Genomic DNA, 17,983 nt, shown 5'->3' on the forward strand with positions numbered 1-17,983 from the left:
TATTTTGTCTCAACTGAAAGATCATATATAAACTGGTCTTCACTCCTGTAGTACAATGCTGAATTGGAGGCTGAGATTAGGTGCTCTGAGAGAAGTTTGAACCAAAGACATCAGGTTCTGAGATGACAGTACTGTAGTTGACTGCTGACAGTATGCAACAATGAAACAACAATATTTATCATTGAAACCTAATTAATTGTGATTAGGAAAGGCTCTTGAATGTTGATAACCTTCTGGGAAACCTCTGATTTTGATATTTTTCTTTGAACAAAAGATGACAGCGTATAATTATTTCTCTGTGATTAACCACTGCAATATAGCATCATTCGCAAATCACTGCAATCTGAGTTCTTGCAATTGCATAAATTGTGGAACAAGTGGCACAAATTCCCTCTTTATGTAGACAGCAATAAGAGTGAGGAGTTAGGGGATGGAATGCACTGCCTGAAAATGTCGTGTCAGCAGGTTCAAATGAAGCATTCAAGAGAGCAATGGAATGATTACTTGGATACAAATGGTATGCAGGGCATGGGGAAAAGGAGTTATAAAATCCCTACAGTGTTGAAGCAGGTTATTTGACCCATTGAGTCCACACTGACCCTCTAAAGAGCATCCCATCTAGACCTACCACCCTGTTCTGTCCCTGTGACCCTGCATTTCCCATGGCGAATCTATCTAGCTTGTATTATTATAGGCAGTTTAGCATGGCCAATCCCCGTAACCTACACGTCTTTGACAGTGAGAGGAAACCAGACCACCAAGAGGAAACCTGCACAGGCATGAGGAGAAGGTACACACTCCACACAGTCACCTGAGGCTGGAATTAAACCTGGGTCCCTCGCACTATGAGGCAGCAGTGCTAACTGCTGAACAACTGTATTGCCCCATGCATTGATGATGTATAAAGGAATGAACGGTGCAGGCATGATGGGCAATTCGGCTTCTTTGTGCATCGTAACAATGCTGTGATTCTCTACCTATAGAAGGCAAGTTCATCCTCCCAATTAGTTCCTAACAGGGAAGCCCATAATCTTTGATCAACTTAGTTGGAGTATGAGTGGGATTTGAGAGGGAGGCTGGTTTTGGACTGAAAACTGGAAAACTCTAAAGCTGGTGTTCTTCATCACTTGTAACTGTAACAGTGTTGGTCCAGGTTTTCGAATGACAGCCTCATACAGATTGCCCTTTTCTGCGATATGCCGATTACAGCTCCTCTGGAAATGCAGAGTCATATGTCCATTCTGACACAAATTCTCTGGTCAAACTGCCTTGCCATCTTGTTGATTACTACCGATCACAGAAATGCAGGAGGAAACCTATCCACCAGCTAAATGTAAGAGTATACAATCTACTTCTTGGCCCAGTAGCATTACCACATTTTTTACTTTTCAGGTAATTAGACCATTCCCGTTTGAAAGACACAATTGAATCTGAGGCAGCACAAGCCAGGTTTGAGCAATTTGTTGCATGAAACAGGGACCGCCTCATATCTTGTCTGGAAGATATTTATCTTAAATATTTATCTTAAATTGGTGCACTTTAATCCTTGGCACTTCTGCCAAAGGAAACAATTTCTCCTTGATGCATTATCTAGAACGCTCATGATTTTGAACACTACTATCACATTTCTCAGCCTTTGCGATAGAGAACAGCCCCAGGTTCTGGAATCTGTCCCTGTAACTGAAGTCCATTAACCAGGGACCCATTGTTGTAGCTTCTCTGAACCCTCTAAAATGCTCTCTCTTCTTTCTGAAAGTGTGGATACAGTTCTGCAGTTGACGGCAAACTAGTGTTTGAAAAAGTTTCACTGTAACACTCTTGCTTTTGTGCATTATACCTCTATTTATAAAACCTGTCTGCATCATTGACCACGTTCTCAATCTGTCCTTCCATGAATGATTTGTGCACTTGTTCTATGAGGTTTCTTTGTTCTTTTATCCCTTTGGAATTAGACTCTTCATTCTATTGCCTCATCTCCCGACTTGGAGTCCATTTACACTGCATCAACTGCATTACATTCATCAACCTTATCTATTAGGTTGTCAAAATATTAATCATGTTACTTAACCTTGGTTTGCACTTATCAAATCAGTACATTACTGCCTCGAATCCCCTCCTATAAATGGGCACTAAACATTGATAAAATAAAGAAACAATGAAAACGAGCATTGCTATAAATTGTGCATTGGATTGAGCTCACCAGAGGTATACATTACTATTTGAGCAATGGCCGTGTTTTCCTGCATCTGTTTAGCCTTCAAGCATCATCACTCTTAAGTTCAAACAGTAAATGAAAATTCCTCAAAGCTGCTGCCGCTCTGTAAAGGGTTCTGTTGGTTGTCGCTCAAGCATGTGTTGTTATACAATGAATTTTAACATCAAGTTATGCAAAAGCATTATTCCCGCAAAGAAAAGGTCAAGCATTTTTCCACAGAGACAGAGTTGGGTCTGCTTAAATGCCCAGCTTTACTTTGTGGTAAAACAATTGTCAAGTCACCACAATCAGATGCCTTTAATTCCGTTAAATGAAAAGGGAAAGTATTAGAAATGCATAATAGGTCTCCCATCCTATGAAGAAAGGAAATTCTGGTGAATATCTCTGTCAGGGGCCTTTTGTGAGACCTGAATTGATAATCTGTATTCTATTTTTAGGCATTGATGATTCTATTGTGTATTATCAGCGCCAACTGTTCTTTTTCTTTCACCCTTTCTCACTCAGTGTAGTTTGGAATTTTCTGATAATAAGTGCAACTTACACTTGTAATTATTCAGTTCAGATGTGCAAGATTTGATTTATGTTTATATAGATCAGCTATTTGTTACAAAATAAAATTACATATGAAGTATAAAAATAATGAAAGAAACTACAAACACCATTTTCACATGAGCTCTCTTGATGAACTGGTGGTTGGTTGAACCAAATTGCTTTCATCAGCAGATCAAAGATTTATTTTCAGCTTCATATTGAGAATAGCTTTAGTCGTGTTCTGTAGCACTATCACTGTGCTAAATGGGACAGACTTCAAACAGATCTAGCAACTTAAGACTGGGCATCCATTCGGCACTGTGGGTCATCAACATCAGCAGAATCACATACAACCTCATGGACCAGCATATTCCACCACTCAACCATGACCATCAAGCCAGGGGATGAACCCTGGATCATTGGGGTGGTGGGAGTTCAAGAGACCATGACAGCAGCACTGAATTTGAGGTGCCAACCTGGTGAAATTTTCAAAACAGGAATGCTTGCGTGCCAAACAGCGTAAGCAACAAGTGATTGACAGAGTTAGATGTGACCCAGTGCCTGTGGAATTACCTAAGCCTTGCAGTCCTGCTACAGCCAGTTGTGAATGGTGGTGGACAATTAAACAACTCACTGGAGGAGGAAGCTCCACAAGTATCTCCATCCTCAGTGTTTTGGAAGGTATCATCAACAATGCTGTCAAGTAGCACTTGCTCAGCGATAGTCCAGTTGTGGGGTTCTGATAGGACAGCTCAATCTTGACCTCATTACAGCCTATGTTCAGACAAGGACAAATGAGCTGAACACCAGAGGTGTGGTGAGAGTGATTGCTCTTGACATCCAAGCCATATTTGACCAAATGTGGCACCAAGGAGTCCGTGGCAGAACTGAAGTCAGTGGAAATCAGAGGCCAAATTCTCTACTGTGGGAGTCATACCGAGGAAGATGGTTGTGGTATTTGGAAGTCTTTCACCTTAGGATATGTCTGCAGGGGTTCCTCAATATAGTGTCCTTGACTCAACTATCTTCAGCTGCAGGCCTTCCTCCACCATAAGGTCAGATGTGGAGATGTTAACTAATAATTGCACAATGTTCAGCACCATTTACACCTCCTCAGACACTGAACCAATCAGTATCAAAATGCAGCAAGACCTGGACGACATCCAGGCAGGGACTGACAAGTGGCATGTAATGTTTGTGCTGCACAAATGTCAGGTAATGATCATTTCCAATAAGAGATAGTCTAATCAATGCTCCTTGAAATTCAATGTTATTACCATCACTGAATTCCTGAATATCAACGTCCGAGGGTGGTTACCATTAACCAAAACTGAACTGGACCAACCATCTACATAATGCAGCCACAAAAGCATGTCGGAGGCTTGGAATCCTGCAGCAAACAATTCACCTCCTGAATCCCCATATCTGGTTCAACATCTACAAGACACAAGTCAGGAGTGTGACGGAATATTGCCCACTTGCCCGGATGAGTGCAACTTCAACAACGCTTCAGGAGCCATCCAGGACAAAACAGCCCGCTTGATTATCACCACATGCACAAACATTCAATCCCTCCATCACCAATACTCAGTAGCAAGAGCATGTCCGAGCAACAAAATGCACTGCAGAAATTCACTAAACTCCTTGGACAGCAGGTTCCAAACCCACAAGCACTGCTATCTAAAAAGGCAAGATACATGAGAAAACCACCAACTTCAAGTTCCCCTCCAAGCCACTCGCCATCCTGATTTGAAAATGTGCAGCCATTCCTTCACTGTCAATGGGTCAAAATCCTGGAATTCCCTCCCTAATGTCATTGTGGGACTACCAACATCATATGGACCATGGTGGTTCAAGAAGGCAGCTCACCACCACCTTTGCAAGTGAAACTGAGGATCGGCAATAAATGCTGGCCAGTGAGTGACAACAACATCTTGTGAGTGAATAAAAAGGAAGAAAAAAAGACGTACTGTGCAGTCTGCTGGGATATTCCCAACATTATACATCTCCACTATTCTTAAGTAAAATGTTGCTTTACCAAATGAAAATTGTCAATAAAATGAAGAGAAAAAGAAATTGAGCAATCATCCTGTTGTTCGCACATCAGCAGTCATATGTATTGAAAAGATTATTATGTGCTAAACTAAGAACTGGCATAATCAAGTAGTGTCTTGTTGTCTCAAGCTTTTAATCTCACTATAATTATGCTATTGAACTGGAAAACACAGTCATTATAAATTGCAAATTTTTTTGTGGTTAATGTTATTATCATGCATTTACTATGTTACCATATATTACAAAAGCACACATGTATCCTCAATACTATAGCTCAGTGATAATAGAAAGCATTGGCATGCAGTGTCTCAGACTGACACCCTTATGACAGAGGCCGTGGCAGATCGCAAATTGTCCTAGATATTGGATTACCCGTTATCCAATATAAGCAAACCTGCATTGTTTAAATCGTGGATAATAAAATGTGAGGCTGGATGAACACAGCAGGCCAAGCAGCATCTCAGGAGCACAGTGCTCCTGAGATGCTGCTTGGCCTGCTGTGTTCATCCAGCCTCACATTTTATTATCTTGGATTCTCCAGCATCTGCAGTTCCCATTATCTCTGATACTTGTTTAAATCGTGTACTGTTGGTGAAATCCTTGAATGTGTTGCATCATTAAAAGTGCAGTCCAGGATAGCTGCTGAATGCAATCAAAAAATATAAGCGGACATGGTAAATTATATAAATGCTGCAAATTTTGAACTGTATCCTGTGGGGATGATGTCTATTTCTTTGGACTGCCAGAAGGCAGATTACTATCTAAATGGAGTCAAGTTAGGTAAAGGGGAAGTACAATGAGATCTAGGTGTTCTTGTACATCAGTCAATGAAAGCAAGCATGCAGGTACAGCAGGCAGTGAAGAAAGCTAATGGCATGCTGGCCTCCATAACAAGAGGAATTGAGTATAGGAGCAAAGAGGTCCTTCTGCAGCTGTACAGGGCCCTGGTGAGACCGCACCTGGAGTATTGTGTGCAGTTTTGGTCTCCAAATTTGAGGAAGGACATTCTTGCTATTGAGGGAGTGCAGCGTAGGTTCACGAGGTCAATTCCCGGAATGGTGGGACTATCATATGTTGAAAGATTGGAGCGACTGGGCTTGTATACACTTGAGTTTAGAAGGATGAGAGGGGATCTGATTGAGACGTATAAGATTATTAAGGGATTGGACACTCTGGAGGCAAGAAGTATGTTTCTGCTGATGGGGGGAGTCCAGAACCAGAGGACACAGTTTAAAAATAAGGGGTAGGCCATTTAGAACAGAGTTGAGGAAAAACCTCTTCACCCAGAGAGTGGTGGATATATGGAATGCTCTGCCCCAGAAGGCAGTGGAGGCCAACTCTCTGGATACTTTCAAGAAAGAGATGGATAGAGCTCTTAAAGATAGTGGAATCAAGGGTCATGGGGATAAGGCAGGAACAGGATACTGATTGTGGATGATCAGCCATGATCATAATGAATGGTGGTGCTGGCTCAAAGGGCCGAATGGCCTACTCCTGCACCTATTGTCTATTGTCTCTTGTCTATTCAATGTCCTATCCTGCCCTAGGAACCATGCAGTCACGCAGCCCAGAAACAGACCCTTCAGTCCAACTTGTTCATGCTGACAACGTTTTCCATACTAATCTAGTCCCATTTGCCTGTGTTCGGCCCATATCCTTCTTTTCTATACATATACCCTCCAAATGCCTTTTAAATGTTGTAATTACCTGCATCTACCACTTCCTCTGGCAGTTCATTCCACATACAAATCAACGTCTGTGAAAAATCTGCTCCTCACATCCCTTGTAAATTTTTCCTGTCTCACCTTAAAATTATGGGCTCTAGTTTTCAACTCACCAGCTGTAGGGAAAAGATCTTGGCTAATCATCTTATGTATGTGCCTCATGATTTTAAAAAATCTCTCTGTAATCACCCCTTAACCTCCTCTGCTCCAGCAGAAAAATGTCCCAGCCTATCCAGCCTCTCCTTATAACTCAAACCCTCTAGTTCCAGTAACATCCTATCATGTGTTTTCTGTATGTTTTTCAATTTAATAATATCCTTCATATGGCTGGATGACCAGACCTGTACATAGTATTACAAACATGCCTCACTAATGTCATGTACGGCCACAACATAGCATATCAACTCTTGTACTCAATTCTCTGAAGACAAGTGACCATTTGCCTTCTTCACCACCCTCTCTACCTGCGATGCCACTTTCAATGTCCCTGAACCCCTAGATCTTTCTGTTTGACATCACTCCCATGACCATACCATTGACTGTGTAAATCCTGCCCTGGTTTGTCTTACCAAAATGCAACACCTCACATATATTTAAATTAAACCCCATCTTGGCCCATTGACTCAGTTGTTCAAGATCCTTTTGTAATCTTAGATAACTTTTTTCATTGTCCACCATACCTCCAATTTTGGTGTAATCCACAAAACAACGAACAGTGTTTCGTATATTCTCAGTGTTCCTCTCACTGTCTTTTGAATGAGCTGAAAAATGATTCTCCAGATTTTCTACACTCTTGTAGCCTGGTAGTTTCCCCATGCAGTGATACCAAAATCCATCAGGGACATTATAGTTGAGCCCATGACTACTTCCTCGTTGTTTTTAAACTCAAAGCATTACATTGAGGACAGGAGTACTAAATGGAAACTTGTAGAGATGACAGGGACCTTTGTTTCTTACCTGGAGATCTGGGGAGAGTCCCCCTTCTCCCCTTTTTGAGTTGGCCCACCACAGTCCTGGGCCATTCAAGCACTTAACCAGCCAGTGGCAGGCTTTCCTTCACAATCAAGGAGCTTGGCAGCACAGAATCTTTACCTGCTTAAGGGGCAGTGTGGTGGCTCAGTGGTTAGCACCGCTGCCTCACAGTGCCAGGGACCTGGGTTTCATTCCACCCTTGGTTGACTGTCTGTGTGGAGTTTGCACATTCTCCCCGTGTCTGTGTGGGTTTCCTCCCACAGTTCAAAGAAGTGCAGGCTGGATGGATTGGCCATGCTAAATTGCCTGTAGTGTTCAGGGGTGTGTAGATTAGGTGGGTTGTAGTCGGGTGGGTCTGAGTGGGGATGCTCTGAGGTTCAGTGTGGACTTGTTGGGCTGAAGGGCCCATTTCCATACTGTAGGGACTCAATGATTCTATTCTGTGATGCGGAAATCTGTTGAGGAACTGTAGTCAGGACAGATATTAAATCAGTTTTCAAGATTAAAGAAACATGTTATGGAATCATAGAATGGTAATAGCACAAAAGGAGGCGATTTAGACACAACAGGGCTGCATACACAATTTTATGCTTCCTTTCTGAATCTACTGATAGCTTAAGTCTTTTCATTTCTAACACCAGCTTTCTATTCAAATTTCCCAGCTGGGAAGATTCAGAAACCAAAGTACTTCACCTAAATGTTCGAGGCTTGAGTCACCTTACAGAGTCACACAGTATGAAAACAGACCTTCAGTCCAACTTGTCCACGTTGACCAAATTTCCTAAAGTATTCCCACTTGCCTGTGTTTGGCCCATATCTCTCTGAACCTTTCCCATTCATATACCTGTCCAAATGTCTTTTAAATATTGTAACTATATCTGCATCTACCACTTCTCTGGCAGTTCATTCCACATACAAACCATCCACTGTCTGAAAAAGTTGCCCTGTCATCCCTTTCCAGTTTAACAATATTTTTCCTATAACAGGATGACAAGAACTGTACACTGGTGTGGCACGGTGGCTCAGTGATTAGCACTGTTGCCTCACAGCGCCAGGGACCTGGGTTCAATTTTAGCCTCAGGCAACAGTCTATGTGGAGTTTGCACATTCTCCCCTTGTCTGCGTATGTTTCCTCCCACAGTCTAAAGATGTGTGGGTTAGGTGGATTGGCTGTGAGAAATCCAGGGTTACAGGGATAGAGTAGAGGGTGTGATTCTGGGTGCGATGCTCTTCAGAGAGTCGGTGTGGACTTGTTGGGCCGAATGGCCTGTTTTCGCACTGTGGGGCTTCTCTGATTCTACTCCAGAAGTAGCCTCACCAATATCCTGGACAGCCTTAACATGATGCCCCAACTCCTAGACTCAATAGTCTGAGCAATGGCAAGCATGCAAAACGCTGCCCTATCCACACTGTCTGCCTCTGATGCAACTTTCAAAGAACTATGTACCTGAGCCCGAAGGTCTCTCCGTTTGACAGCACTACCCAGAGCCTTACAATTAACTGTATTAGTGCTGGCTTTGCTCACTTTACCAAAATGCAATACCTCGCATATATCCAAATTAAACTCCAACTGCCACTCCTCAGCCCATTAGCCCAATTGCTCAAGATCACTTCATAATCTTAGATAACCTTCTTTACGGACAGCTCTCCCACCAATTTTGGTCTCATATACAAACTTGTATCAGAGATAATGGGAACTGCAGATGCTGGAGAATCCGAGATAACAAAGTGTGGAGCTGGATGAACACAGCAGGCCAAGCAGCATCTTAGGAGCACAAAAGCTGACGTTTCGGGCCTAGACCCTTCATCATTTTTCTGATGATGGGTCTAGGCCCGAAACGTCAGCTTTTGTGCTCCTAAGATGCTGCTTGGCCTGCTGTGTTCAGCCAGCTCCACTTAGTTGTCTCATCTACAAACTTGCTAACTTTCTAGAGGACACTTCTGTCACTTCTAAATTAACCTCCTGATTCTTCTGAACTGAGCCCTTCAGTTATGAAGTTTAAACTAAACCAGTTAGTTTTTGGTTTTTTATACACTCTGCAATTTCAACATTGGTGTCCTCATCAGTACGAGACTCTTGCAGGCACCTGACGAAACTCACTTTGAATTGATGCACTAAGATTACTGTTTCAAACAGCTTTCTGACTCATTTTCATAAAAATAATTCACAGAACTGACCGACATCCATTTTCCTCTATTTTAAAATACACATTCTAAAATGCAGTCTGTGAACATAAAATACACTGTTCGTTAGGTTACTAATAAGTAGCAACAGAGATGCCAATACATTGTATTCATAGCCTATCAACTGTGCCATTCATTCTAACCAGCCATTCTGGCATGTAATATTTTCAGTTGCATTACATCAGCTTTGAAGCCTATGATTAATATGTTGAGTTTCTACAGTTGCCAGCTCTGTTCCATGCAGCCTTATGCTTTTGTCTGTTGTTGTGACTATTGTGATTACAAGCTACCACTTGACCAAAGAAGGCTACAGAGTTCTATAAATTTATGAGATGCATGGACAGGATTGACAGTCAGAATCTTTTCACCAGAGTTGAAATGCCTAACGCTAGGGGGCATGCATTTAAACTTAGAGGGAGCAAGTTCAAGGGAGACATGAGGGGTAAGCTTTTGAGAGTGGATAGCACTGCTGCCTCACAGCACCAGGGACCCGAGTTCGATTTCAGCCTCGGACAGATGTCTGTGTGGAGTTTGTACTTCCTCCCTGTGTCTGCGAGAGTTTCCTTTGAGTGCTCTGGTTTCCTCCCACAGTCTAAAGATGTGCAGGCTAGGTGGATTGGCCATGCTAACTTGCCCATATTGTTGATTAAGTAGGTTATATGGGTCTAGTTGGGATGCTCTGAGGGTCAGTGTGGACTTGTTGGGCAAAAGAGCCTCTATGATTCTATTCTATGATGTTGAAATCTGGTGAGCAGTGAGAAGATAGCAGCACCGGACACTGCCAGCACTCCATCCAGCTCAGGCCTCAGATCAAGGGAAGTCCTGGGTGTAGGGGTGTGAAGGCAGCAGGTGCTTTGCCATTGTGAAGGGATGCATGGAGGGTCAGGGAAAGGAGGGGGTGCTGCGTTTGGCAGGAAGGGCAGCCAGTTCGGCTTTCAGTACCTGCTGCTTTCTCTGAGTTGCGACACCTTGGTCAATTTCTTTCAATGAGGAGCTTCATCCCTGCCAAGAAGGATGCTCATGTAAACCATGCTAGGATTTGCTTGTTAAGTTCTCCGGATGGGATGTCTTTACCTGCTACTGAGCAAATGCCAGCCATTGCCAGATGAGGCCCTCAAATAATATTAATTGATGAATTGGCAGTGGGGCGGCAAGGCCAAAAGAAGATTCAATGCCACAAATGTATTCATGACGGAGACAGGAAGATGAGAAGTATCCCATCCACAGTGCTCGTGAGTGGCACATTGTCACCAAACACCCCATGCTGAGGGGCAAAAGACTCCATCCCCCACTCCTACATACTCTACCATCACCACACCCCCAATCTCATGAGGCCAAACTCACTCAGTCTAAATAGTGCATAGAACTGGAAGCAAGCCCTACCACCCTTCTTATCTATTCCCCTCAGTTCCACCTTAATCAGTTCATTTATTCACCAAAGTATCAGAGGTGCTCATACAAATTTAATCTCTGTGCGCTAATCTTACACATAAACAGACCTGAAATTCTCTGACTTTGTCAATTAATAATTGCCCTGCAGTTCTTGGTAATGCATTGTTTGTGTGGTGTGCTGTAAGTTCGTCATGTGACTTGCTTGGAATCAGACTTCAAATAAAAAACTTGTTTGAACCATCTTGCTGAATTGGAAACAGCTCCAGAGAGCCTCCCTCTCCCAGATCTGCAAAGGATCTCTCCTGGTTTTTAATCCTCGTAGGATCCACAACCTGAACTCACAATTCTACTCAGCTTTATTGGATACGAAAACCCTAAGTACAGTAAACTTACTGGTGCCTACCACCCAAAACGGGCTTCCTCCACCTCCCAAAACCGCAACCCTGCCCAGGACATCCCCCACAATGTGCCCACCACCATTGGTCATGTGACCACTGTCGGAGCAACCACAGATGACGTCACATCCTCCGCCATCCCTACCTCCCCACCTACACTCACTTTTACCGGCTCCATCCCCGCCTCTTTGACCGATCTGTCTCCTCTCCACCTATTTTCTCATCTATTCATCTTCTATGCGCCTCCCCCTCCCTCCCTCTTTATTTCAGATACCCCTTCCCTTCACCCACTTCTGAAGAATGGTCTAGGCCAGAAGCGTCAGCCGTCCTGCTCCTCTGATGCTGCTTAGCCTGTTGTGTTCATCCAGCTCTACACCTTGCACTCCCAGACATTTTCTCGATCAGATGCTACTTTGTATTCCCAACATTTCCTATTTTTATTTGGTTCGATTGCGTTTGAGAATATATTGATATTATTCAACGTGAAGTTCATGTTTTACTTTGATAAATGGCATGAGAAAAACTAGGAGAGATCAATTAATTCCTGAAGCTTATTGCTACCCATTAAATATGTAATCCAGTCATTGGTGCAGCCTAATCTGTCTGTACATTTGTAATGCTAAAAATTAAGATTATAGAATTTTACAGTACTTTCTACACATATAGAAGGAGATGATTCTACCCATTGTGTCTGTCCCAGCTCCTAAAAGTGCCCCCCAGGTAGTCCCATGCTGAAGTGCTGTCTTGGTAGCCCCCTAATTTCATCACTTTTAGGAAATGTATTCTTTGTAGATGTTGCCCATACCTAATTTCCTTAGGCATAACAAATATACACATACTTAAAAATTAACTACGATATTTTCCAGCTGCTTCCTGTTCAGTATCATTGTTTTATTGTATGACTGTTATATTTAGGAATACGTGTAGGCCATTCGGCCCGTCAAGCCTGTTCCAGCATTGAATGTGATCGTGGCTGACCCAACTTTCCTTTCCTGCCCTTTCCCCATAACCCTTGAATCCCCTACCGATCAAGAATCTATCCATCTCAGCCTTAAGTGTACCCAAAGACTCTGTCCTACAGTTCTCCGTGGCAAGGAGTTCTAAAGACTCACAGCCATCTGAGAGACGAAATTCCTCATCTGGGTGTGAAATTGACACCTTTTATTTTGAGACAATGCCTTTTGATCCTCGACTGTCTCATGTTGGGAAACATCCTGTCAACATTTATCCTGTTAACATTTACCCTGTGAAGCCCCTTAAGAATCCTGTATGTTTAGTTGAGATCCTCTCAATTCTTCTAAATTCCAGTGAGCACAGTCCCAACCTGTTTAACTTTTGCTCATAAGACACTGTCTCCATACGAGGGTTCATCCTCATGAACTGTCTCTGAACTGCCTCAAATGAAGTGATATCTATTGTTCAGTAAGAGGACCAAATAAGGGAGCAAGGGCTCCCCCAGTCTTCTGGTAGTTATTTTATTCAACCTGCTCAGCATTCTGCAATTTATTTTCAACTTAATCCCTTCAAAAACGAACAACTTCATGTTTTGCCACATTATCCTCCATTTCTCAACTTTTTTGCCCACTTACTTAGCCTGACAATGCCTCAGTAATTTGTTGGCATTCCCCTCACAGCTTGCCTTGTTGACAGCAAATGTGACTACAGTACATTACACTTCTTTCTTTCAAGTCAGAAATGTAAATTTTGAACCATTTTAACAGAACAAATTGACTGAACTAAGCCATGATGACTGTAAAAGTTTTGAGAAGCATCAGTGAAGGACCTAGATTGACACTGGAGGATAATACCACACACAGATAATGTGAAAAGCAATACATGGGATGTGGCTTTTTTTTATTCATTCCACAGAATTAGGACGTTGCTGATTAGGTCATTCTTTGCAAGGTGGAGGGGACGTGGATATGAGTTGGTGGAGAGGTTGGTATTGATGGAGATTGGTTTCAAAACTAGATGAAAAGAAGGACGACTGAGGATGGCATATATGAAACTGGTGAGGAAAAGTCTGAGGAACGCTGACTGAAAAGACATTGTGTAGCATTTTGAGGGTGACAAGAAAGATGGTAATGAAGGATGAAAGAGAAAAGAAAAGTAACAAAGCTCAGAGATAACAAGTTGTGGAGCTGGATGAACACAGCAGGCCAAGCAGCATCTTAGGAGCAGGAAAGCTGATGACTCAGGCCTAAACTCATGTGTCTTGAAATGCTTAGCTTTTGCTGTAATTTCATCACAGTTGTTCAGACAGGATGTGGAGGCTTTAAATTAATGTCATTCCATATTAATACACTGGCTTCAAGAAACTTTAACACTGCTATAGCATTTCCTCATCTTCTGAAGGCTTTTATTCAAAGTGAGAGCCTGGTTCAACATTTTGCTTTGCCTGAGTAATCATGTGTTAAACAAGGGTAAGCAAAGGCAATCTTTGCTTCGCTGTGCCTGAATCAGCCGTCTCCAGCTGTTCTCATAGGTATTTGCAGGCAGGTACATCTATCACGAGCAAAGATTGTGATCGATTTTCTTCTCCCTCTTGGATCTATGGGTCTGGAGACCATTTGTAGCAATTGTGCTGCTATTGTGACCGTGATCAACAAACCTAGTCCAAACCTGAACTCGAAACAAAGGCCATTACTCCCTAAAATCTCTGCATCCCACTACTTCCTTTGGTTTAATTGTTTTATAGGACACAGACATTGCTCACAAGGCTAGTTTTTGTAAAACTGAAGAGCTTCTATAAATATGTAACAAACAAAGGTTAGTGAAGACAAGTCCAACCCCTTTATAGTCAGAAACAGGAAATTTGATCATGGAGAACATGAAAATGGCAGAACAATTGAACAAATTTTTATTCTGTCTTCATAGCAGAAGACACAAATAACTTGCCAGGAAATAAAAGTGAAAGTTGGATTTCAAGCAAATTAGTGTTGGTTAATAAAAAGGTGTTAGAAAAAAAAATGGAACTAAAAGCTGTAGGTTTGATAATCTACATTGCGCTGTACTAAGGGAGGTGGCCGCAGAAATAGTGTGTGCTATGTTCCAGCAACACTGTAGCTAGACCTAGACCAAATAGAACACAATGGTTCAAAAAGACATTGATGAGTTGGAATGAAAGGTCTGTTTTCTTGCTGCACATCTCTGTGATTCTATGACTCTTTGACCATGTTCAATTGCCCTGTGGTATCCAGGGATGTAGAGGCTAGGTGGGTTAGCTCTGATAAATGCGAGGTTACAGGATAGGTTGGGAGGGCCGTTGCAGACTCAAATGGGCCAAATGGCCTGTATCTGCACTGTAGGCATTGTATGGCTTGATGCTGTAATACAACGGAAAACCTTTTCATGCAGTGAGCTGTTGAGGTCCGGAATGCAGTGCCTGAGAGTTCGATGGAAGGACCCTCAATCAAAACATAATTTAAAAACCCTATGTGCAGGGTTTTGGGAAGAAACCATGAAATTATCATTTGTCAATCCAGCACAGATAAGATAGACTGAATGGCCTCCTATGTTGTATAATTTCCATTATTCTGTGCGTTTTAAGACAGTAACACTGTAACTCAATTGGACTGTTGCTTCTTCTGGATGTAATGTGTAAAGAAGGTGTTATTAATTGAATGTCATTATTAATCTGTTTCTGTCATTTTCTTTCTCTCCATAGGCTTTTCCAGGAAACTCTAATGCAGACAGTGTTGTGCACCACAAACTCCAGTATTCCATCAGAGCCAGATTCCTTCGTTTTGCCCCTCTCAAGTGGAATCCTACTGGTCGAATAGGAATGAGAGTTGAAGTTTATGGCTGCTCCTACAGTAAGTACAAGTTATCGAAGGAAAGGAGCATGTATGCATTGACAAGTAATTATTTTGCAGAGATTATAGCGTTCTTCACATCATAATGAGGTACTTTGTTCAATGCTAGAGCGAGAGGGAGAGAGAGAGAGAAAGAAAGACTTGCATCTGACTAGCTAAGTACATCTGTCAGGAGTGCTTTAGTGTTCTGCATGCCAAAAAGTGAATAAAAAAAACACTCTCATTCTTCTGTAAACAGACATATAGCAAAGCCCCAAAGAATAATTCAATTTCACTGATACCTGAACTTGCAGGAAAAAGACTACCTGATTTATATTTTCGTGGAGCTCATTAAATGGTTCGTGTGTTGAAACTTTAAACATTCCAGCCTACTTCGGAGTATGCCTCTGAGATAACGTAATCAGCTGTTGTATTCTGTAGGTTCCTTGCGCCTGAAATGGGAAGTCTTCGATTTTTGATTTAGTCTGGGTTGTAATGTCAATGCAAGTCAGAAAAAAAATTGTGAAAAGAGGCTAAAAACAACCCTGAAGTAAAAACCAGCAAAATTTCCAAATTGTCTTGTGTAGCTCAAAATACAGCTCTACTTTGACTAATCATGGAGTCAAAAGACCCTGAGACAGAGGAACAGGAGAATGCCAACTGGCCTTTCGAGCCGACCTTGGAATTCAATAGGATGATGGCTGATTCCTCAAGTCCACTCTCCTGCCCTTTCCCAGTAATCCTATATTCCCTAACTGATCAAGAATCTATCTGTCTGAGCCTTAAGTATACACAAGGACTCTGCAAACCTCTGTACTAATGAGTTAATTACACCCATCTCCAAATGTGCCTTGTTTACATTGTGTTTAACTTTGGAAATTACATTGATGATGTAACAGAGCAATCTTATTGAGAGGAGCCTAACAAGAAAGACATTGCAACAACAATGTCAGGAGTTTCTGGGAGTAATTCTGCAGACATAACAAAAACTCTTCCCTAATAAAAAGAAGCATGCTGCAGGGACGATGAGACAGCCGTGTCTGACTCGGAAAGTCAAGGTTAGCATAAAAAGCAAAAGAGAAAGTATATAATATGGTGAAGGGCAGTGGGAAACCAGAGAATTGAGAAGTTTACAAAGACCAGCAGAGGGCAACAAGAAAATAAATAAGGAGGAAGAAGGTTAAATATGAGGCTGAGCTAGCCAGTAGTTTCAAGGAGGAACGTAAGAGTTTTGTCAGATATGTAAAGAGAAAAAGAGATGCAAAATTGGACATTGGACACTGGAAAATGACGCTGGAGAGACAGTTTTGGGGACCAAGGAAATGGCTGAGCAACCGAATAAGTACTTTGCATCGTCTTCACAGTGGAAGAGACAAATAATGATCCAAAAATACAAAGTGTCAAGGGCGAAACTGAGTTTGGTGGCCACCACCAAGGAGAAAGTGCTAGAAAAACCGATTGGCCTGAAGGAGGATAAACTACCAGGACCAGATAGACTACACGCCAGAGTTTTTAAGGAGATAGCTGAAGAGATTGTGGAGGCATTAGCAGTGATCTTTCAGGAATTGCTAGACTCAGGGAGGGTTCCAGAGGACTGGAAAATCTCAACATGACACCCCTGTTTAAAAAGAGAGTAAGGCAAAGGTCTGAAAATTACAGGCTGATTAGCCTAACCTTGGCCATGGGTAAGATTTTGGAGTCCATTGTAAAGGATGAGATTTCTGAATATTTGGAAGTGTATGGTAAAGTAGGGCAAAGTGTGCATGGTTTCCTCAAGGGGAGGTCATGCTTGACAAATCTGTTAAAATTCTTTGAGGAAGTAATGAGCAGGTTAGATCAAGGAGAGCCTATAGATGTTATCTACATGGAATTTAAGAATGCTTTCGACAAGGTGCCGCACAGGAGGCTGCTGAGTAAGATAAGGGCCGTGGTGTTAGAGGCAAGGTACTAGCTTGGATAGAATTGTATCAGTGATAATGGGAACTGCAGATGCTGGAGAATCCAAGATAATAAAATGTGAGGCTGGATGAACACAGCAGGCCCAGCAGCATCTCTTGTGCTCCTGAGATGCTGCTGGGCCTGCTGTGTTCATCCAGCCTCACATTTTGTTAGCTTGGATAGAAGTTTGGCTGCCTGGCCAAAAGCAGAGAATGGTTCTAGGAATGAAAACTTGAACACATTTGGAGCATTTGAGCACCCTGGGTCTATATTCACTGGCGTTTACAAGGAAGAGAGGGAATCTAATTGAATCTTATAGAATACTGAATGGCCTGGACATGGCGGATTTTGGGAAGATGTTTCCATTGATAGGAGAGACCAGGACCAAGGGCAGTGCTTTAGAGTAAAGGGAAGACCTTCTAGATCGGATATAAGGAGAGACTTATTCAGCCAGAGAGTGGTGAATCTATGGAATTCACTGCCACAGAGGCTGTGGACACCAGGTCATTGAGCATATTTAAGACTGAGATAAGTAGGTTCTTGATTATCAAGGGATCAAGCGTTATGGGGAGAAAGCGGGAGAATGGAGTTGAGAAACGTATCAGCCATGATTTAATGGCAGAGCAGACCCGATGGGCTGAATGGCCTGATTTCTGCTCCTATATCTTATGGTCCTATGGTATTATGAAATGAAGGAAGTTACTCCATCTGTAACTCACATTGCGAATGAGTTGTAGGCAAGTAGGTACATTTGTATCAAATTAGGTGAACTTTTGCAATGTA

General features: G+C 42.3%; 1 protein-coding gene across 3 annotated transcripts in view; it reads left to right on the top strand.

The window, feature by feature from the left end:
• Nucleotides 1-17,983, top strand: part of LOC125453929 (contactin-associated protein-like 5) — a 1,220,935-nt gene that overhangs the window by 441,612 nt on the left and 761,340 nt on the right. For all 3 annotated transcript variants that reach the window (XM_048534087.2, XM_048534089.2, XM_048534090.2), the window contains one exon: nt 15,136-15,283. In XM_048534087.2, the coding sequence (XP_048390044.1) occupies nt 15,136-15,283 (148 nt within the window). The remainder of the gene's footprint in view (nt 1-15,135; nt 15,284-17,983) is intronic.

Source organism: Stegostoma tigrinum, chromosome 7 (genome assembly GCF_030684315.1).
Source record: "Stegostoma tigrinum isolate sSteTig4 chromosome 7, sSteTig4.hap1, whole genome shotgun sequence".
In the NCBI taxonomy this organism is placed as follows: Eukaryota; Metazoa; Chordata; class Chondrichthyes; order Orectolobiformes; family Stegostomatidae; genus Stegostoma; species Stegostoma tigrinum.